Here is a 22,725-nt window from a genome sequence, read left to right as displayed (position 1 = left end):
TGGCATTGATGGCTTGTTTTGCTTGCGAAACAGTCTTCTACGATTTAAAAACTCATTGTTCTCTCTAGAGCAAAAGAAGGCTTCCCAGCCAGGAAATTGTTTAATGTTTGCTTTCCATGGCAGTGTGTGGCAGTGATCATCAACTCAGATTCTCAGAAGGAAATTAAATGTCTATTTACCCCCCAAAATTAACCAAATTTCATTATTTGACAATGTTTCTAAAGGAGATGTCACGATTTACCTTTCCTCCATCAGCATTATATTCTTTTTCATTGACATCCAACAGGCGAGCCAGCCCAAAGTCAGTGATCTTGATGTGGTTGGGAGATTTGACCAGGACATTTCGGGCTGCCAAATCCCTGTGGACGAGCCTACGCTCCTCTAGATACATCATTCCCTGCAACACAACAGATGCACATAAAGACAATATTTCCCTCCAAGTTCATTTGCAACAACATACATGATACTGCTGTCTATAAATCAAATGCATGCAAGTTAAGATCACCATATGTTGTCATCATTATCACTATCAAGTCAACGTTAGAATTTTTCTAATTATTTATATCAGCATCATTAAAACCACTTTGATATTTTTAGATTTATAATTCCCATCAATCAACAACTAGACTGTAGAAAAGCCCCCGTAACTGCCAAATGCTTGGCAATGCAATCAAAGGCAGTATCCATAAGCATGTTTTCAATTAAAACAGGACTCATAGGAGCAAGAATGTTGGAGTAAAACACTTCCATCTGTATATTTACTTAACAATTAGGAAACCAACCCTGTGCTCTGTCTTTACAACTGATATGCTTTAGAAAAAAACCCAACAAAACAAACTCTCAAAACATTTTACTGTTGCAGTTTTAGGTTAATAGGTTAATATTTTAAATCCCAATTTTAATGTCACTGGGATGTTTTCCCCATTTTTTTTCAGCAAAAAGTACAAGTGCTTAATAAAAACAAAACAAAAAAACAATTACAAGAAAACAAAAAAACATCATTACCGTGTGTAGAGAGGCACGTGTGCACAAACATGTGCACCGGTAAAGAGGATATCAGAATTTGCATCATTACAAAAGCAGAAAGGCAACCTCAGCGTGGAGCAAAATGCCAGCCATGTCCTAAAGCTACAATATAATATCTCCATAAAGCTGTGTAAAGGCTTTTCACTTTCTACACCTTGTGCAGCACATCTTGAGCCTACACTGCCTATTAGGGGTGGGTTCTTATAATCGATTCATCGATTAAAATCGATTCTGGCTTGGATAACGTAAAATCGATTCATTAAAATCCTGAATCGATTTTTTAATATAAATTTATTTTGCCCAAAATGCCAGAATCTCAGGTGAAATCTCACAAAATTTCAAGAACCACCAAACAGTTAAGACAGTAAATGAGAGCAGGAACACGGATTCTGCACAAAGACTTAAACACACAGCGGGACCCGCGGATCAGAATCAGTTAGATGTCGCTTTTCTCACAGTCGGGGCTGAAAGCCGACAGCTCGCTGACTCTGATCTGTCGGCGGGTCTGCGCTTTGTGTGCACGCCCTTTATGCGCCGATTCTAAAGCTGTTAGTTTGATCTCTCTCCAAACAATATTGACCGAACCAGCAGCAAAAGAAGATCCAAACGCTTCACATAAACATCGTCATGAATTCACTCAGACTTTTACTGTTTTGCTTCCACTGTGATGCACAGCTCTCTCTCTGTACTTCAAGAACAGTTTCCCTTTCTTCATTATTCACTTGCTTGTTACGCACAAGTCTACTGTTGTTTACAGGCTGTCGGCCGCTGTTTTTTCCCTTTTACATTCTTCCGAAAAGAAAACCTCATTTCTGCTGTTCAATACTGAACAAATTTAAACTTTTTAAAATTATTCAAAATGCAAAACGCTGTGTCTGTAATAAAACCGCTGTAACTTCAGAGGTGATGTTCATATGTTGATTAATGGTTTTCTTTCGTTTTTGATGTACTGCAGAATATTTTTATAAAATCCCAGGCCAGGAAAATCACCTTCATGTTTTTCTGTGTTTTATCCTCAGCTACTTTGACACAAAGGCCTCTGCTGTGATGCTCACACCTGTGATAAAGTCTTGCGTGTGTCAGCTTCCTTTTTATTGATACAAAAATATGTAAATGTACTGATCTGAATTATAATATTTCTGACTGTCAAAATTTCCCAGATTTAAATCGAATCGAATTAAATCGAATCGTGGATCGAATCGATTCGGGGCCTTGTGAATCGGAATTGAATCGATTCTAGAAATCAGTGACGATACCCAGCCCTACTGCCTATTGTGCATCACTGCTAGAGTGGACTTGAAGAGACAGAAAAATAGGGGAAAACTATTTCAAATTGGACAAGCAATAATGTAAGCCACTTTGTTTGAAGTGGTGAGAAGACAGAGAAAACGAGGCCTTATTTGAAGCCATAACAAATTGGATTTAGCTGGAATGGGCTGGAATGAAACGAGAAGTAGGAGCAGGAGGAGAGTAGAGGGATGGAGATAGGTGGGGTTGAGCTACACCAGTCTAAGAGGTGAGATAACATTCATACAGTTGTAAGGCTATGATCACACTGCCTCGTTTGGCTTAATCTCAGGAGCGAACAGGTGCTTTTAGCATACCTGCACATATACATACAAACCCATATGCACCTGTAGACATGAATATGACATAATATTGCTTTCATAAGACGCTGACATAATAAATCATTCTCATGAGCAGATAATTCTATTACAGTACATGTCCATCCAGCTATTCACTGCAGCGCAGTACAGGAACAAGTTCAATAACTGCATATGTGGGACTATATCACCATGCACCTACATCTGCCCTTAAAATTAAGGGCAGGAGGTGAAGTTATTTCACTTCATGAAAAGTATAATGATTTGTGCCAATCAAAAAAAATCACATAAATTGCTGTGGAGACTGAGATTCATAACTGTTGTAGGTAGCACCTCAATGAAGTAATCAAACATATCATACATAAACATACTATTACAGTACAACAGAGTGCATTCTTTGTTTTGGCTATTATATCAGAATGAATCAGTATCTCTCAGATTTGCATGGTCAGATTGTACAAATGAGTGCTTATTTATGAGCTTTAGCGTTAATGACTTTTACTACTGGCTCTAAGCTCAACAAGCACTTGTAAGGCAAATTTAAGCTCTGCTCTTATAGCCAGTGCTGCCAGTTTGGGAATATGTTAGGAGATTAATGTGCCCAATCGCTGAGACTGTGACTAATGGAAACTATGCAACTCGAGCAATGTACTTGTATTTAAACTTTTTTCTTGTAAAACATACGGCATGACTAATGTGCAGGTTTTTGCTATTTACATGAGCAATCTAATGATGTCTGATTCCACTCTGTGCCAGAGCTAAAAAAAAATTACAGTAACAATGAGGATCCATGAGCTGATATGTTATGATGTACCATATGCTCAAAAGCAGAATTTACATTAAAAGCAGAAACGCTGATATACACTAAGGGGATGATTATTAAATTTCAAACATGCCAACGTGTGATTTTCAGTGTCTATGAGAGTGTCTATTCTTTTCCCCACAGTGTTGTGCCAACTTTTGCAAGCATACCTTGCCCAAAATGCTGCAGAAGGGGTAGAATTGAAAATGGACAAAGGCCAAGCTGGTCATTGCCCATGGCTCATCGAGTCTGTGTGTATGTCAATGTATACACTGCCAGGTTTCTGACAGATTCTTATTTGTACATAAATCGCACCCAGTAATCTCCTCAATTTTCGAGACAATTAAGCAGCGGAGAGAGAATGGATGGTTTGGCAACCCGTGAATTTTAATTTGCCAGCACGATGAGATTGAGAGGGGGAGGTGATGGTGTGTGTGCAGAGTGGGAAGTGGCTGCAGACGTGCGTAAGGAACAAACTTTTTTTTCTTTTTCTACTCGGTTGCTCTCATTTACTGGCCTCCCATGTGGACATGATGAGAACAACTCACTGCCAGAGGTTTTGTAATTGCAGCAAACCAGGGGCCCATTCTTCGTACGTCGCTTACTACATCCAAGATCAAATGACACATCCAAGATCAAATCATCGCGCTAACCGTGAGCTCGCTAATCCGGTTCCCCGAACACACCTGCTGTTGACGATTAGTACAGCTGGACGCAGTAATGTGACATCACTGGGTGTCATAAAAGGGGCTACGCATCGATAGTAGAAACATTGATCGGCAACCCTCTGATTGGTCGGCGAAAATGTCGAAGGAGCGCGCTCGGCTCGGTATTTTTCGGCAGCAGAGCAAGAACTCCTGAGTGAGGGATTTCAGGAGTTTCAGAGTTTAATCAGAACGCAAGGGAACACTGCAAAGGCTGCAAAAGCAAGGAGAGAGGGCTGGCAGAAAGTTGCTGACAAATTAAACTCGTAAGTAATTTAATAATAATAATAATAATATATTGGATTTATATAGCGCTTTTCAAGGCACCCAAAGCGCTTTACAATGCCACTATTCAGTCACTCTCACATTCACACACTGGTGGAGGCAGCTACGGTTGTAGCCACAGCTGCCCTGGGGCAGACTGACAGAAGCCAGGCTGCCATATCGCGCCATCGGCCCCTCTGGCCAACACCAGTAGGCGGTAGGGTAGATTTATTATATTACACTATATTATCCAATATTATATTACATTATATTATATTGTTATATTATATCCTCTTTCACATTAGAGCCACAACAGGACCCACTAGAACATGGGAACAAGTAAAAGTGAAATATAAGAATATTCTACAGAATGGTAATATTTATCACTTATATTGCTTTTAGTCTCTTGGAAAGAGAGCCTGAAATAATCTGTTTGTTTGTTTATAACAGCAACCAAGAAAAGGGCAGAGCAAAAAAAGACAGGTGGTGGTCCTGCACCCCCTCGTCAACAAGTTGGTTAAGTAAATAATATCCTCACGGGAAAATCGATATCTCTCAATGAGCACACTGTCGCGCTGAGCTAAAGGATCCTGTCTGTCCCGCAATATACGCTGAATTCTGAGGACTCTCCTTATCAATCTTGCACCTTCCGCAATGGGTTGCTCGCGTAAACGGACAGGACATGGCTGCGACAGGCTTCCCAAATCCACCTTGGCTTTTATAGCCGTGGTCTCTCATCTTGATTACACGAAGTAATTTACAATTACTACTCTGAAATATGAATTACATCTGTAATAATCACATACATGTAATAGAATGTTAATAGTACATTTCCCTTTTTTAGGAAATGACCTGTATGTATCTGTGTGACATCAATAAAAGGATCAAGTGCTGCATTATCTTCAGTTACATTGATGTTATTTATTTATCGCTGTTGCTTTCGTATAAATGAAGCGGACATACCTGCGTGGCCGCGATCTAATCCTGTTTACATAAAGTAAACCTGCTCCCGAGCAGGTTTACGCTTACGGCTCTGTTGCTATGACAGCAAGTCCCGGATGAGCTTCGGGGAACCGACTGATCCAGGATCACGCGAAATCGTCAACAATCTAATCCGGCTAACCTACTTAGCGAGGTACGAAGAACGGGCCCCTGGATGAGACAGCCAGGCTGCTGCCAGTAGTGGAAGCTGTATTTCAGGTAAGCTTGCCACCAGAGAAAATCCACAGGGTTCAGACAGACTCTGTTATGATCGCACCTCCAGACGAGAGGTGCTTTCCAATCAGAAGGGATAAGACCTATGCCCTAAACCTTGCACACTGAGATTTTACATGGCAAAGCAAGCCAGGGAGAAAAATCTCTAGAATACCTAGAAGCGGAACAGTCTTCAAATGCCCCCATCAGAATTTTAGGAAATATAAGTATAACAGAACAACAACAACAACAAAACCCATTCATACCATGTAACTCTCACATTAAACAGGTTTTATTTACATATAATAAAATAGCATCACTGTAATCTACACTAACTCAGCCATCCTTATTAAACTTTCTGATGGGAAGAATGTTTGTTTAAAAAAGCTGCAAAGAAGATCTCATTTATAGAAGGGACGGTGAAAAGGACATAAGTAGATACTACAGTTATACAATCTATACAGGTGCTAAACCATCCTCATGGCAGTGAAGAAAATCGCTACTCTCTCGGAAAATATTCTGATATCCTGCCATGGTTATTTGGGCCTATTTCAGAGAGGCCTGCAAACAAAACCCAAGTGGAAGGCATTGTCCTTAGATGTGTTTTGTGAAGACAGATTTGGCAGCGAGTGGCAAAGGGCTGGAGATTAAATCAATAGGAGGAGAGCGAAGAGAGGTGGTGCCCATTTTTCACTGACTGGCACTTCCCACTGTTGTTTATTCTGGCAAGATACACACACACACACACACACACACACACACACAGAGACACAGACAGATGCATGCAGAGAAAGCTGTCGACCCACATAGCCACCACACGCGCACACACAGAGAAATCTATAATCAAGTGATTCATCCTGAATAATGTTATTCATGAGGAAACACTTCTAATGAGACTGAACATCCAACAGAGGCTCTATAAACCTCTTGTGTGTTCGCTTTCTTCAGTGAGTGTATGTGTATGTGTGCCTGAGGTTATTCTCATGCTGTGCTTATGTAGGAGTGATGTTTCTCACTGTGGATTTATGCTCATAAAGATTCAGGAAGAATTTATAGATTGCACATGGTGACACATAATTAAAGCTGTATTCATAGTGTTACAATTTCCTACATGAACGGTGAACTTTAATTTCATTAAACAAATACAGTAACAGCATTTTTGTGAGGTGTGAGAGGAAAATAATATAGGAATACAATATCTTTCAGTTAAAACAACTCCGCACTTAAGACACAAACTAGTATTGACGATACCGTCACCAAGCATCAACAAATCAATTCTACCTTGGACTGCATTGTTCCCTTTCTGGCTAATTCTCTGTGTTATTTCTGCTTCCTTTGGTTTCTGTAGGCTAATATGTTTAAGTGGATACCATTTAACCAAGAACAGTCGTGAAAGCTTGAAAGAGAAAGCAACTAAACCTCTCTAGAAATGAAAGAAACCTAGTTGCCTGATAGCAGGATATAAGATGGAAGTTGGGACTGCATACACTGAGAAGCACAACTATGTGGCTGGGATAGTGTGCAGGAACATATTTGCCGCATACAGAGTAGAAGTCCCCAAGTCCCGATGGGAGACTAAAGGTTGTTGAGAACAACAAGAATAAGGTTCCAGACAGACAAGCAGATGCTGGCTAACCAACCTGATATAGTGGATGCTGATAATGAGTAGAAGAGCTGTGATTTGTAGTTGTTGATAGCAACATCAGGAAGAAGGAGCATGAGAAAATATAGAAACAGTGAAAGATACAAAGTCCAAAGTGATACCACTGGTAATAGCAGCATTAGGAGTTGTAACCCCCCAAACTCAAACAGTAGCTCCAGCAGACTCCAAATAAAATCAGATGTCATCAGATGCTGCGCAGATCCCCCAAACCGCCAGGCCTCTGAGAGGACCCAAGCCACCTGCTCACAAGCCTTCAAAGAGAAATGGTCCAGTCTTCCAACGTGACTCACAGCAGGAAGTAGTCAGTGCCCTGTCAGCCTTTGACAGTGTGTAATTCAGTCCACAGTTTGTTAGGTTGTTGTTTGCACACATCTTGCATTCAAGGGATCATCTCTGATCGCCCACAAAACCTAGACATTGCCCAGCTGTTCATTCCTGGGAGCGTCTGCAGCTTCTTTTTTGGAATGGGAGGTAATGTTGGAGCACCAGCATAAACTTATACACAAAAATTCCCTCTTTGCGAGAGAGTTCACTCTTTAGTAAATTCAAGGAACATTGCACTGAGCTACTAGGTGCTTCTTGGTCAGTATGGATGTTCCCTTTCTAGTCATCCATAATTCCCCCATGCAATGCATATAACCCCTCACACTGGATAAACTGGCATAGTAGCATCACATCAGCATTGCATACCATATGATCAGTCCTTGTCCATTCATGTCGACTGCCTTATTCCAGTAGCACACTTTTCATCAGTATGTACTGGTTCCCCAACCCCTGATTTGTATCTTGTTAAGTATGGTTTATGTTCTGTTTTCAGTTAGGCTTGAGTAGTGTATTGTGCTTGGTATTTGTTAGTAGCTCAGGAATTTAGATTCTATCGGAAATAATACCAACAGGTATATCAATCAAAGTGAAATGCACATTTTCTGTGATGTCGGTGTTGTTATAAAATACTGTGCATTTCCTTTTGAGTGCATAACATCAGACCCTGTAGAAAAGTGTGATTACAATGAATGATAGTAATTTTATAATACTGAATTGTGAGCAGCAAGAGAGCATGACTCATCTGTGCTATTTTTCTCTTTTATTATTCTGCCTCTTTTGCTCATTTTAACAGGGATGCCAGTATCTCTGGAGGGCACAGGATGTTTAGTGACTGTCTGTTTTGTGTTATCATATTGAGAATAATGGTGCAGTTTTATTGGAGACCGGTGACATCAGTACAGAGATCTGCTTAATGCGGTACATGTTTAATGTAGGGTTTAGATATAAAAAGACCCCAGTAGGCTCGGGAGAAGGTGAATCACCGTTTAAGGAATGAGGTGAAACAAATCGGACCAATGTGGAGGAGAAACTGAGAGAAAGGTGGGGGGGAATGATAACACAATAATGATGAAAGCGGTAGGCTTTCATTTCATTTTGAGCTCCCATGTCGGAATGAATTTAGAAAATGACATTAGTGGGCAGCTTGAATATGAACAATTTGTCTGTGCTCAGAATGAGTTAGCACTTTGCAAAAGGAAACCTTGTTCATATACATTTATTCTCTCTGATGAACCCTTAATGCAGATGCACTACCATACCTACAACCTAGACGAGGGGGGTTCTCTTTTATGTGAAAACAGACAAATCTGCACCTGCACAAATTGGCAATTGCACAAAGTGCATCTGAGCAATATGCATTCATCTCTTTAATTAAAGATCAGCTAGTAAAACACTAAAAGTTGTGAATTAAAGGTATTGAAGAGAAGGATAAGTGATACTGACAATGTATTTTTTTTTTTAAAAACTATGTCACCGTACAAACAATTATCCCCCACTGGTGAAAGTTCTTTTTGTTTTGAACTGTGCGCTGGGATGAATGCATAATGCCTATATGTTGTACTTTCATGTTTACTTCACTCTCTAGACAAATTATCTGTGATCTCAGAGACAAAACCGGAATATTGTGACAGAAGTAATTTTCCATAGTTTCTTTTGACCCACAACAATTCCAAAAATATGAAAAGTAGTACTTTTCCTGCATTTCGAGTGCATCTCAGAGTGATGTATTCCAAACTCTTTGCATACTCTTATGCAAATATGATGTGCCTTTAAAAAGAGATAACATTTGGCTTGCATTTCAGCATGTGTTGTGTGTAGAATTATAACACATACACACATTAGTACGCCCAGACAATCCTCAATTGTGCGTAAAGCATTCACGGATGCCTCAGAGCAAAGAGCTGGCCTGAGAATCTTTTTGTAGAATTAAGTCTCTTGTGTCTCGCTATTGCTACTATGTCAGGTTCAGCATTAATAAAAGGGGTTAGAGAAGCAATAAATGCCAGCTGAAGTCAAGTCAAGGGTTTTACTCACCAAGTGACCTATCATTTCTATTTTCTGACCTGTGCTCTGGCAGAAGCAGAGATGGAACACTAATAATAAATGATAAAAGATAAGTTTGTACACGTATAAAACTCAGCCCTTACAATCCCCAACAATTGCAATACTGGCAAAACTGTTTTGTTGTTTTGAATTACAACAACCAGCAATAAATATTTACAACTAATAATTTGATTTATGGGGCTATTTTGGATAGTTATTTTTTTCTGGGAGGAAATGTAAATTAACAGTATAAAACCGCTAATTCTCAGGTAATTGCTGGATGAAGTGTAATTTGAACTATTTTAAATTCTTTTAAAAAGTAGAACTGGTGAAATTCAGATTAGTTAAATGAGTTTTAAAGAGCAAATCAGGGCTGAATACATTTGTAGGTAAATTGGACTAACATAGGAAATTCCCTGATAATATGCAACTTAATCAGAGTAGTGCTTACAATATGGAAAACTATTGTACACTGGATAAATAGCATAATTGTTGTTGCTATTTTGTGAAAGCCACAGGCATCTGACAGATACTCACACTGTGTCCTTTTGCAAGAGACCAGTCTTACTCCTGACTTGTCACATTTGGAGACTTGGGCAGGCATCACGTTTAAACATTAGTAACTCATTAGTGTTATTTCTCAGTCTGTTAAAATTTTGAACCGAATCAGAATCTTTTCCTAATCCCTAATCCTAACCAAAGTTTTTGCCTTAATCTAGCCAAACATGGAGTAAAAAGAAAGCAGGGCTTTGCTACCCATTAAAAGCTGAAAACACTGTTCAGCTTTAAAAAAGTGACAAAGCCCTGCTTGATAAACCCGGTAATGTAAAGTTTGTCCTTATCATTGGATACAGTGGGCACATCAAAGTACAAAATACCTTGTATCATTGTCTGATATCCAGTGTCTTTTCTGTCTAACACAATGGGAATGAGAAGAAGTTGACTGATATGAGATTCAAGACCCACCAATGCGGATGATATTTGTGAATGCCAGCTTTAAAATTCAAAGTCCACTATAGGAAATACGTGAAGTATATAGAAATCTTATTGGAAATATTAAATATTTGTGATGTTTATGGGAGCTTCAGATATCGGGTTCACTAAAAGATTCAGCAGAATGAGTTGGCCAGTATGAGCATGGAATCTCTAATAGCATGTAATTCGTAATTACATGTGCATGCACCTTTTTATCTATACTTACATTAACCTCCTAGGACGTCCACATATGTGGACATCACATTTTGGGTTATTTAGACCAAAATACTCAATTTTGCTCTACAAGGGCCTGATATCCACTTACGAGGACATTATACCGCTACTGTTCTATAAAAATTGTAAACAAATATCCTCATATGTGGCTCTTATTTTTCATAAAAACAAAAACAAGGTAAAAAAAAATCTGGCTATTCTTTCTTTTTACATTCATCGGGCCCCAATATGCTCAAATATCAAAGAGAAATTAAAAATGCATGCCGTGGAAGAGTTCGGGTCTTAGGAGGTTAAAGCGGGTGACTGTTAAAGATCAGGCAGTATGGATAATCTTCTGATCTTACAATCAATAACATCATAACTCAATAACATGAGTAAGCTAAGATGATACATACCTATGAAACTGTGCTTTATCTAATCACAGTGGAGATGAAGGGGAAGTGTCTCATTCCATATGCTGTAACGTATGGGGTATGTATGCTGTTGCTAAAGAGCTGTCAAGCAGCCATCATGATAAGTGGGATTTACTCTCTTGACTCTGAATGAGTAGAGGCTGACCTTACTTAGTCATAGCTGTAGGTGTAAGTTATCTACCGTCACACAATGAATATAAGCTGCTTTTAAATAGATAATGTATAATTCAGTCAAAGGTTTAGCTCATATCAGTGGAGAATACCGTATGAACGTGATCATTTTTACTGGAAATTAAAATATCCATTTTTTCATGCAATGGAGAAAAAGCAAAAGGTCAAGTTTCATGTCACTGGTTGTATAAAAAAATCAGAAAAATATAAGAGCCTGAGAGAATAACAACAATAAAATATCATTAGGAATGCAAAGGGAATCCCTAAACTTTCTCTTTTTTTGGTTTTTGGAGCTTTTTCACCCATTCCTCCAACAATTACTGGTCTAGTCAAACACATATTTTATCTCAAGTCTATTAGGCAGTTTAAGCCTGCCTTTTAAGACTCATGCATTTTAGCTGGGAAGAGAGTTTTTTTTATAGCTTTGCTGTACATGTCAAGAATTTTAATTTTGTTGTGAATAAGTAGATTTAATGTTCACATAAGTGGGAGCTTGAATTGAGTGAAATAAACAAACAATACAAGAGAGTAAAGCACCCAGGGCTCTTTGCTTGAGAGAAAGCTAATATTTTTGAAGCCCATCATCCAGCTGGCTCTTATGAATGAATGCATGAAGGGTATCTTTTGACCTCACCACCCACAGAAGAAGGGACAAAGAGAAAGCTCAGACAGAAAGAGAAATATAAAGAACAATGGCACAGATGGAAATAAAGTAACACATTACATTTAATGCAGCTTTATGTACTGAAAGTTTATGCGAAATGTATCTTGAAATGTCAAATATCTGGGAAAGTCACAGTTTTGCACTTACTCAAATCAATTATGGAGTTTAATCCCTTTAAAGAATGACAATGCACACATGCATTTTGAGTTGTGCCTAAAAAGTAAGAAATAATTTTGTTCAAAGAGCTCTTGACTCATGAAAGTCTGACTGCAAGTTGGTGGAAAATGTGAAACATTATTACTCATTATGTAATAATTATGTTTATCCACAAGGGTCAGTTTGACTTTGGAGATGTGCAGTATATGCGCATATAACGTGAAACAACAGGGAGGCCACAGAGGTTTTCAGAATGATGCGGCATTTCATCGACGTCTACATCATCTAAGATCTGGTGATGTCATAGGAATTCAAGGAAGCTGGGGAGAAGGGTTAGGTCTACAACGAAAGGGCACAGAAAAAAATCAGGTCTATGCATGGTGAGGGCAAAGAAATGCAAACACTCAGCAGAAATTTATCCATCCTTCCTTCTTTTTTTTTTTAAACCGAATCATCTTATACTGAGAGGTCAGAATGAAATGTTAAATGATGGTTTGGGAAAAGCTTGTTTCAGCAACTCACTCTTCACTTCTCTGTCTTTGTCTTTGTCTTTGTCTTTGCAGAGGCACTGGTTCACTGAACTCTAAAGTCAAGGCTGTGCATATAAAATCCTCAAGGGTCATTTGACCTTTCCAATCAGAAGCTGCAGAATCTATAGGGCATAGAAAACTTCCAAAGAAATGTTATTTGCTCAAGGAGATAAATGAAGGGAGGTGGTTGTGGTTTTACTTTCATAATTATATTTTTCGATCAAATCAATAAATGCTGTAGATGACTTTGGAGTGCTAACCACATAAACAATATGACTTCTGGTTTTGCTGCCTTTCTCTCTCCTCTCATTCTTACAGTATTTCAATATTACCATGTTTCACTCGATGCCTAGTTGCACTCTAGTTATGCCATCTGGCTGTTTACTTGTTTCAAAGATAGATGTTTAGATTGCAAAGATTGCCAATACGTGTGGCAGAAATACACTCATACGCATGTTAAGATTATACCATTATCACTGCCTGATGAAGAGAGACAAATACAAACAGAAAAGGGATAAAAATGGTGATTGAAAAAGACAGCATTGGCAAAAGGTGTTATTTTGTGGGAATACGTACGTGTGTGCATATATGACCCATATTATATTACTCTACCTTGCTTTCTATCAGTGTATAGCTACTGCTGCCACCGTGCCAACATGCTGGTATGCCAGGTCCCTACAGGCATCTTTGGGATCAGGTGGCAGGTTCATAACATACGGCAACAACATGACCTTGTCCTGGATGGGCCCGCTTGAGCCCAGTGACAGGGGCAACAGGGGCCAATGGGGTGAGTGAGAGTGGTGAAAAATGAGACACCAGATGGATATGTTAATATAGTTGGCATGCTGTAATCTGCTACTGTTCCTCTCTCTGTCTCTCTCTTCTGCTCTTACTCTTTTTCAGCCTGATTCGCTTGCTCAATTTGTCAATGAGCACACACAGCATAAAATGTCATTCTTAAAGCTTCAGAAAGAAGCAGATGACTGGGCTCCCTCTATCATGAGCCAGCCAGAGCTGTAGCCACACATAATCAAGTTTGTGGCGCAGACTCATTTAATTTGTGCCCTCTTCAATTACAGTAGCCTATAATTTACAAAAAAAAGTAAATACATAACAGAGGGAACTCAGCACACTAATTAAAACAGAGATCCAATCAAATATCAGCTAAAGCACTCAATACAATAATGATGAGTACAGATGGTGCAGTTGATGGGGTATTTTGTGGCAGTTTTTCTTTCTTTTTCACAGTTCCTGAGCCAAACATTTCAGCATTTGACTCTTTGGCATTGACTGGAAACCTTGTAAGTAGCATGAACCGATGTTTTTCTTTGAAAATTTTGTTCTTAAATGGATTTCATGACATTCTGCTATGAAATGTTTGCACACCCATGGGAACAACAGTAATCAGTAAGTATAAAAGATCAAAGTGTTTCTTAATTGCATACAGTATGTTGTATATTTTTTCAATTAATTTAGCACAATTAAGACACTTTTTGGTGTGACTAAGTGTTTTTGGTTTTTTGCAATGAGATGAGGTACTTGTAGATAGAAACATAATTGATTTGTACACTCTTTCTGAAAGAAGAGTCTCCCAAGACTATGAATCAAGTAATATTGATTCATAGTCAAGATAAATTAATCATCATCTGGAAGTTTATATTCAGAATGAGTCACATCTTATGAAGAGCAATGTACGTACTTTGTATGTACAAAGTGCTCTGAGGCAATGATAACTGAAATGGTATTCAAAATGATAAACAGTTTAAATTTTTATTTAAAATTTGTTCCTTTGGGGTTCCATCAGTCAGCAGAACTTTGTGTTTTTCTCAATCTGTTCTTCTCACATGAAGTATTGGGTCTGGTTGAATTTGCAGTTAGTGAGATGATTGCTGATATGTCACTATGTTTCAGTTTAAAGGTGTGTAGTGTCACTGACTGTTATATAATATAGTTAAAACTTGACAGGAGCTGTATATGACCCCTGTTACAATTGATAGTTTGACAAATCTCTGTAATATGTAATTAAAATTTGACATTGTACATTGTAACATTTTCTTCATACAGTCAAGTTTTCACGTCAATATATGCAGTTCTGTGAAAAACTAAGGATAGTTCCCAATTCAATAGCTTGTAGAACCAGCTTCAGCAGCAAGAACTTATATAATGATCATTTTCTATACGGCTTCATCATTCTCTCACATCGTTATGGAGGAATTTTGGCCCAATTTTTTTACAATGTTGCTTCATTCACTGATCCAGATTTGCAGGCATTCGTTTATGCACAGATCTCTTAAGGTCCTACTACAACATTTCAATTGGGTCTGAACTTTGTATGGACCGTTGCAAGACCTAGATTCTTTTCTTTTTCAGTCATTCTGTTGTGCATTTTCTGCTTTGCTTGAGATCATTGTTGATTGATCCAGATGAATGATCCAATTTCAGCCAAGCCAAGTCCCATTTGACTGTAGAATTTTTTGGTATACAGAGAAATTCGGCCCTGGTCCTATGGCTGTGAAATAAGCCAAAATAATCACCTTTCCACCTCCATGTTTGACAGTTGGTATCAGGTGCTGGTATGTGTTTATTTTTCACCAAACACAGTGCGGTGTATTTTGGCCAGTCATCTCTACTTTGTTCTTGTCTGTCCAAAGGACATTGCTCCACAAGTCTTGTGGTTTGTTCAGAAGCAACTTTGCAAACTTAAGACATTTTGCCATGTTCTTTTTAGAGAGAAGATGCTTCTTTCCTGGCAACCCATCAAAACAAACCATACTTGTTCAGTCTTCCTCTAATAGTAGTGTCATGACCTTTAACATTTAAGATGTTAACTGTGGAGCCTGAGATGTAGCTCTTGGGTTTTTTGCAGTTTCTCTGAGCTTTGCACAGTCTGACCTTGGGGTGAATTTGCTGGGATATTGACACAAGTGCATCTGATTAGCAGTGCCTCCATGTTACTTTTCTTTTTTATTTCCCATAGAAGCAATAATGATGTACTTAGACTGCATAAATTCCTGTGAGAACTTTCTTTTTCTCATAACTGTACACAACTTGGAATTACTGTTAAATGGATATGTTGTTTATTGATACGTATTAAGAAAGACATCTGTGTTGTTTGTGACAACATACTGAGATATAGATTTTGTTTGTCACCGTAAAGGAGTGCAGACTAAAAGAAAAGACTTACGAGTGAACTCTGCACATCATACTGTAAGTTTAACAATTACTCCTATGAGTAAAGTTTAAAATTACTTTTTCTGTGTTACTTAACTCGACTTGTGTGCCTCACAATTACAAACAGCTGACCAATTAAAGAAAAAAAAAATCCCCAAACAACATTAAGTGTCCCAGGAAGTTTCTGGATTTTTTGACTTGACTGGATATATGATTGAGCATTAATCTTCAAAAGCAATTTCCTCTCATTTGATGTTTTGATGGAGCGCTATGTGACCAAGATCTTTTGCATGTGTGTGGGCACTATTATCTTTAAAGAGACCAACCACATCAGGATGGATGGGTTAAAGGTGACTCTGAACATCTTTGTGAACCTGCAATAATTTGCAGCAAGAAGATCAAACCATACCATCAAAATGCTCTTTATAGCGTAAGAGAGCAGCAGAATCGCGTCACTATAGGAGTCAGACGGATTTCAGGATTCATTCAATGTCTGTATGCTGTCGAGCTGAATGTAAATACATTCCTCTATGAACTGAGTATAACCCTACGGCCAATGAAAATGGTTCACTGCTTATGTCATTAAATCCCAAAATGCATGGTTGTCAGTCTAACCCTAAGTGTATTTGTCTTGACTCAGAGATATTTGACTCTCACGGAGATAATTTATGTTCTGCCAACAACATCATGATGCGATATTCCTTTATGTCCTTAATCGCATTGGTACAGCTTGTGCATCTGGCGTTTAACAACATAGGTTATGAGTCAGTTGTTGACTAAGGATGATGACTGCGAGAAACCGCAACTATTTAGAGCAGGGGTTTATTCGGATTTTTTCACCTCCCAAAGGTGGGACAGTCTCGCTATCTACTGAGCCTGGTCTGTTTGTGCTTTCCAGTGAGGGAGTGTATGGAGATTGCCTGGGGTTGTTTGCAAAGGGGTGGGTGTGTTGAAAGACTGCTGAGAAAGCACTTGAGTAAATATCAACTGCGTTTGATTTGAACTGTAATGTTGCCTACAGGAAGAGTCTTCAAGTGTGTACACTTCTTTATTTTCAAGTAGGATAGTGGGTAGTTCTTAAAGCTCCCTTAAATGGAAGCTGGACAAGACAATAACTGCACTGTACATGTTCAATACAAGCAATGAGCTGTCAGGTTACACTCTTTAGGCTGATGCAAATCTGGCTGGAGGCAATACTCGTGTGTAAATATAGTGTATAGACCTTCAATTGGCATCAACCCAAACCAAGTTTTTGAATCGGGAAGAAAAAAAAGCATGGAATATTGATTTTCGGAAAATAACAAATTTACTTGTAGATTACTGTTTCGCTAGGTACCAGAGTGTGCACTGGTGCAGATCTTTATGGCAAATTGCCTGTGTGGTTGTTTGAAAGAAAATGTGATCAAGCAATTTTCCCTAGTGTGAAAATATTTTATCTGCAGGCATTTTCTTTTGAGTTACTATATTAACACAAAAGCATGCATTGGCCATATTTGATTTTCAATAATCAAATAGTTGTTTGATCTTTGATTGCCTCAATAAAATAGCTCATCATAAAATATACTTTACCCCCCTGGCTTTGCCCAACAGCAAATAGTTGTTTACATTGCAGTCAATCCTGTGAGCAAAGTGTATTAAATGCCTGCCCACTGTCAGTTATTTGTTTGGTGAGTTTGCCGTTTTACAGCCCGATAGTTCAAAACCCGGCAATAACTTGTCAGCTCTCAGACACTTTCAGTCAGAGGAGAAAACAGCATGCAACAAGGTTTGCACCTTACAACCAATCAATAAATGGAATAACTGCCACTTAGACCATTATACCATCCTTTTTTCAGTGCTGGAGTAATGAACTGTAATAGAGAAATGATAATAATGATGATAGTCATAATTAGTGGGATAATAACCAGGCAATCACTGGGTGTCGAAACGGGAGACATTAACTGTGATCTATGATTGATCTTTTGCGAGGCCGGCAGCTTGATAATCGAGCAGGAATTCTGTGGAATGGGTTGATGTAGAGAGTATCTGTTGAGTACCGAGTGTCTAATAAATGTTTGTTTTTTATTATTATTATTATGCTCCAGAAGCAAAAGTGTAATCAATCTGAATTCATGCTTGAAAGAAAATTATTTGCCGCATTTCCCCTTTCTTAATTGCAACCACACTATAAAACAACCTTGCTAACTGTGCAATGCAATTCAGCACAGTCACTCAAGTATAGCACCTTAAAGTGAAATTTGAGGAATTCAATTTGAGGTAGTCCTTTACTTGAGTATTTTTATGTTATGCTGCATTACACTTTCAATAAAAGCTACCAGTTCGTTTGCTATTACTATTAACCAAGAAAAAACATCCTTCAATATTAATCAAATACTCAAAAGGTATACTGAAAAATAAAACCAGACAGCATTGTCCATTCCTGAAATTCTTGCTATTTTTGTAATCTTAGTGTGTTTTGTCCACTGTCATTTCAGTAAATAATGCATACACTGTCTCCAGAGACAAAGGAGAGACTGTATCTGCACATATATGCACGTGAGCATACAAAGACGTGCATGTGTGTGCAAATGTATGTCTATATATATGATGGTGTGCATTTGAGCCCCCTTTTAAGAGTGCACTCTTGCCTGTCTGCACACTGAAACCCTCTATTGCGTGTGTGTGTGCATGTGTGTCTGATGGAAGTTGATTTTGTGGTAAGCCTTGGAGACAGTGAAGACTGTCATCAATATTGTACTTTCTTTTCCTCTGAGCTTTCGAATGTATCAACGTGTGTGTATGTGTGTGTGTGTGTGTGTGCGGGTGTAAGACCATGAGTGTGTGAGGCCTTTATAGACAGCCCCAATTTGACAAAGGCAGCGTGAGACTTGCCTGCATGCTGTCAACGAGTTCTAACAAAAGCCAAATTGTAACAGGGGGATCCTGTCTCTGCCATGATAACAGCTTCAACAATGTGGAACCTTGAGTCCTGATCAGGAGAAATGAGTAGGACAGGTTTTCTATAGTTTAGCTTCATTTGCTTCATTTCTCAGATGATACCGATGACATCCCAACACAACCTTGAGCTGTGACAATTCTACCGGGACCCTTGAAAGGGTTTAAAAAGAGCTGTTAGCTTATAAAATGTCCTATGCTGGCTTTTAAGATGTGCTCGGAAAAGGAATCTGCTCAAACAGGCTTCATAGGCACAGGGGCGCAGAAATGGATAAGGACAAGGAAAGTTAAATTACAAACATTGCAGTTTCATGTAATGATATTATTCAAATTTCCCTCAAACACTTGAGATAAGCAGGCCTGTATGAGCATAAACTAATTTCCAAACTCCCAAACCTCTAAACAACAAGTACCAGTACAACTATGCACTGAATAATTCTACAACTACTGTAGATGGTGTATTCACATCACATTTATATTGATAGCTACTGTATATTGCTTGAATCGCAGTTATGCTAAATAAAACAGCAGAGCAGAGCCTGGGACCTTGAATTAGGAAGCTTGCCGTTTTATGACTGTTAATGACACATCATGCACTTTCCAAACAGACAATATTTTCAAAGTTGTTCTGAAAAATGTAAGTTACACTTTGATCTAAACTTTTAATTTATTTACTTGGGAAAAAGTTTCTAGTGCAAGTAGTTAGCTATGTTTCTTGTTAAGGTAAGCTTCTTTTATGTAGGTTAACAGCTTAATTAAGCAGGTTATTTACTTAGGACATTATCACTTCCAAATTAGCCAAGTTAGTTAGTTTTTATGCTTAAAAGAAACCCCCACAAAATACAAAAACTATCTTTGCTTTGTTTTAATATATTACTTTGAAAACAGTTCAGAATAGACTGTGTCCATACATGAAGACATAAATAAACTTTATGGTTACTAAGGTTGGTTGACTCGATTGAAAACTATAAATATCTAGTTTTACATCCTCTGGGGTATGACATTTTGACACTCTATCCAAAATGTATTTCAAGGTGCCCAAGGTGAATCTTCATTTAACAAAACCCACCTGCTCTGGTTGTGCTAATGTAGGCAGTATGGCTCAATTCAAAGCAGGTGCTTTGGCATATCATTTCTCATGCCTCGATTGAGTAGAGACACAGAGTGGTTCTTTTCTGTAACAATGTCTGACTCTACATCTCTTGTCAGTCTGGTTATGCTTCTTGTTCTGTTCTGCAGTTTTAGTGAACTGGTTTTCTGGCTGCTGTAAGCTGTAGATCAGGGGTAGGCAACTCCAAGCCTCGAGTGCCGGTGTCCTGCAGGTTTTAGATCGCACCCTGGGTTAACACACCTGAATCAAATGATTAGTTCATTACCAGGCCTCTGGAGAACTTCAAGAAATGCTGAGGAGTCATTTAGCCCTTTAAATCAGCTGTGATGGATCATGGACACATCTAAAACCTCCAGGACACCGGCACTCAAGGCCTGGAGTTTGCCTACCCCTGCTGTAGATGACGCTGCTCAAACGGATCTTCCAGAGAGGAGAATAGCTTGGTTTTAAGGTTAAGTAGTTGCTAATGGCTTACAAGCAAAAATGTAAGCTTTATTAGTTACTATATTATTCCCTTTTAAGACACTAGGCTGTAATTTAGGTGGGTGTCTTTTTATTATATGACATTTTCAGAAATGTTATTGCTTGTATACCTTTAATTAAAACAGAAAATAAGAAAAAAAATCTTTAAACATAATAAAGTCTGATGAAAAAGGTTTGCAGACACAGAGGAATTTGTGCTTCTGAAGTCTGACTCATGTACTTGAAATTGTATTTTTTCCCTGAGAAATAATTGAAGACAGAAGAAAAAAGAAAGAAAGAAAGAAATGTCCTTTCTATGAGTCAGAGACCACTGAAAATAACTGATGGTGTAGGTCTTTATGTGTGACCGTGTAACTTGACCTCCACTACAGCTACATCATAAGTCCACTCCCATTAACAATTTTATTGCTAATTGCAGTGAACTGGAATATGGAGAGGTTGAGACCATTAAAAGGTTTAATGGCATGTTGGTTGTACTTGACTTTGATTGCTTTTTCTTTGCAGTTAGTCTCTCTCATTTTGGCAAGTGCATTATTAAAACACCAAAAAGACTTCTTCTCTACCAAAATTGATAGTGTTGGGAGCTACTTAAGACACTTCTAACATTTTTATATAGCAATAAATGATATATGCTGGGCAAATCTTTTAGCAGGGAGAGTATTTCAATTACAAAAACAAGATGCAAAACCTGCCAAATGTTCTGCCTCAACCACCGTGACGAGATAAACTAAGGTTTATGTAAATGAGGTAAGTCTAATTAATGGAGCAAATGACTACATATATCAATAAATTATAACTATTAATTTGGACTTTACATTTCAAAGGGCTAGGGAGATTAGCATTTAATAATTTCTTGTAGATGTGCATTTTTGCAGAATCGTGGGTGTGAAAAAAATGTTATTACAATTTACAGGAGGAACGACTGTGATATCACCTCATACATAAAAAGTGAATCTTTGACAAAGTAATCTATGGAGGCCACCATCTGATATTGTCATGCAGTAAGCAATGTATCACAATTAGTTAATCCGCTTTCACCTTGTCCTCAATTCAAAGAGCTGGCAGGTATGTTGCAGCCCGGGTGGGTGAGATGTCACAGAGCCTGGCACCTGGCTCTGGCAAAACAGCGGACATGTCAACCAGACATCACACTCAAAAACACAAATCCACTCATTGATTTATCTTTGACCATAACTGCTCAAATAGACATGTTTGTAATTCATTCAGACTTACAGTTCACATTACCAGACTCTTAATCTGTTATATTGTTACACACACAGCAAGGTTTGAGTCAATTCTAGAGTAGCTAGTGAGGATGTATCTACAGTGGCAGCTTAGTAATTGAAAGTGAAGTGGGTCTAAGCCACAGGTGTCGAACTCCAGGCCTCGAGGGCCGGTGTCCTGCAAGTTATAGATGGATTCTTGATCCATCACCAATGTTGGGTGTAATGCGTTACTAAGTAATGTGTTACTGTAATTAAATTACTTTTCCACTGAAAAAGTAGAGTAACTAATTACTGTTCATTTTTAGGTATTTTAATTACAGTTACTTACAATGTACTTGCAATACATTGTAAAATAATTAAACTCGCTGAATATCATTATTTAATTTCAATAATTTATCTTCTAAACGTAGAAGTAAACTCTGCCACTTTAACATCGCTGTAGTGCAGGTGCACGTCATTTCGCGCCAGTTTGCTGCATAGTCGTATTCTAAAGCGGAAGATGTCGGACTCGGCTGAAGCGAGTGGCTCAAGTGGCTGTTTTATGAAATGGACATGCTCTTCACTTCTCTGAAACAAGCAGACAAGAACATTACAGTAATATGTAAGCTATGTCCTGGGGAGAAAAAACTATCGGCTGCTGTTAATAGCAGGAGTAATCTACTGAAGCGCCTGACACGAGAGCACAGACGAACACTTCTGAATGATCCTTGTTCATCATCCATGGATGATGCTTGTTTGCATGTGTTCAATCACTTTGTTAATGTTTGTGTTTTCAAGTTCGGATGTCTACAAGCTTCCGTTTACCTGTGTGAGTTTGTGTGTGTGTTTGGCAGTCACTCATTAGTGTCGACCCGTCTCCCTGAGCTGCCAGTCTCATCCATTGTGTGGGCTGCCTGCAGTCATCTATTTCCCCCACCTGGCCACATCCATCTTCACTCAGCCAGACACTGTTAAAACCGTGTCACTGCTGCGTATGAGTGTGTGTGTGTGTGTGTGTGTGTGTGTGTGTGTGTGTGTGTGTGTGTGTGTGTGT

General features: G+C 38.6%; 1 protein-coding gene across 1 annotated transcript in view; it reads right to left on the bottom strand.

Annotated features, from left to right (window-relative positions):
* erbb4b (erb-b2 receptor tyrosine kinase 4b) overlaps positions 1-22,725 on the bottom strand; it is a 361,178-nt gene that overhangs the window by 21,557 nt on the left and 316,896 nt on the right. Inside the window, exon 21 of the mRNA XM_085385312.1 lies at positions 242-397. Coding sequence (XP_085241438.1) covers positions 242-397 — 156 coding nt within the window. The remainder of the gene's footprint in view (positions 1-241; positions 398-22,725) is intronic.

Source organism: Rhamphochromis longiceps, linkage group LG16 (assembly GCF_057381845.1).
Source record: "Rhamphochromis longiceps isolate RC_006_pf linkage group LG16, R_longiceps_female_GT1.1, whole genome shotgun sequence".
NCBI classification, from domain to species: domain Eukaryota; kingdom Metazoa; phylum Chordata; class Actinopteri; order Cichliformes; family Cichlidae; genus Rhamphochromis; species Rhamphochromis longiceps.
Note: the sequence above shows the minus strand (reverse complement) of the source record. Positions and strands in the feature narration are given on the sequence as shown.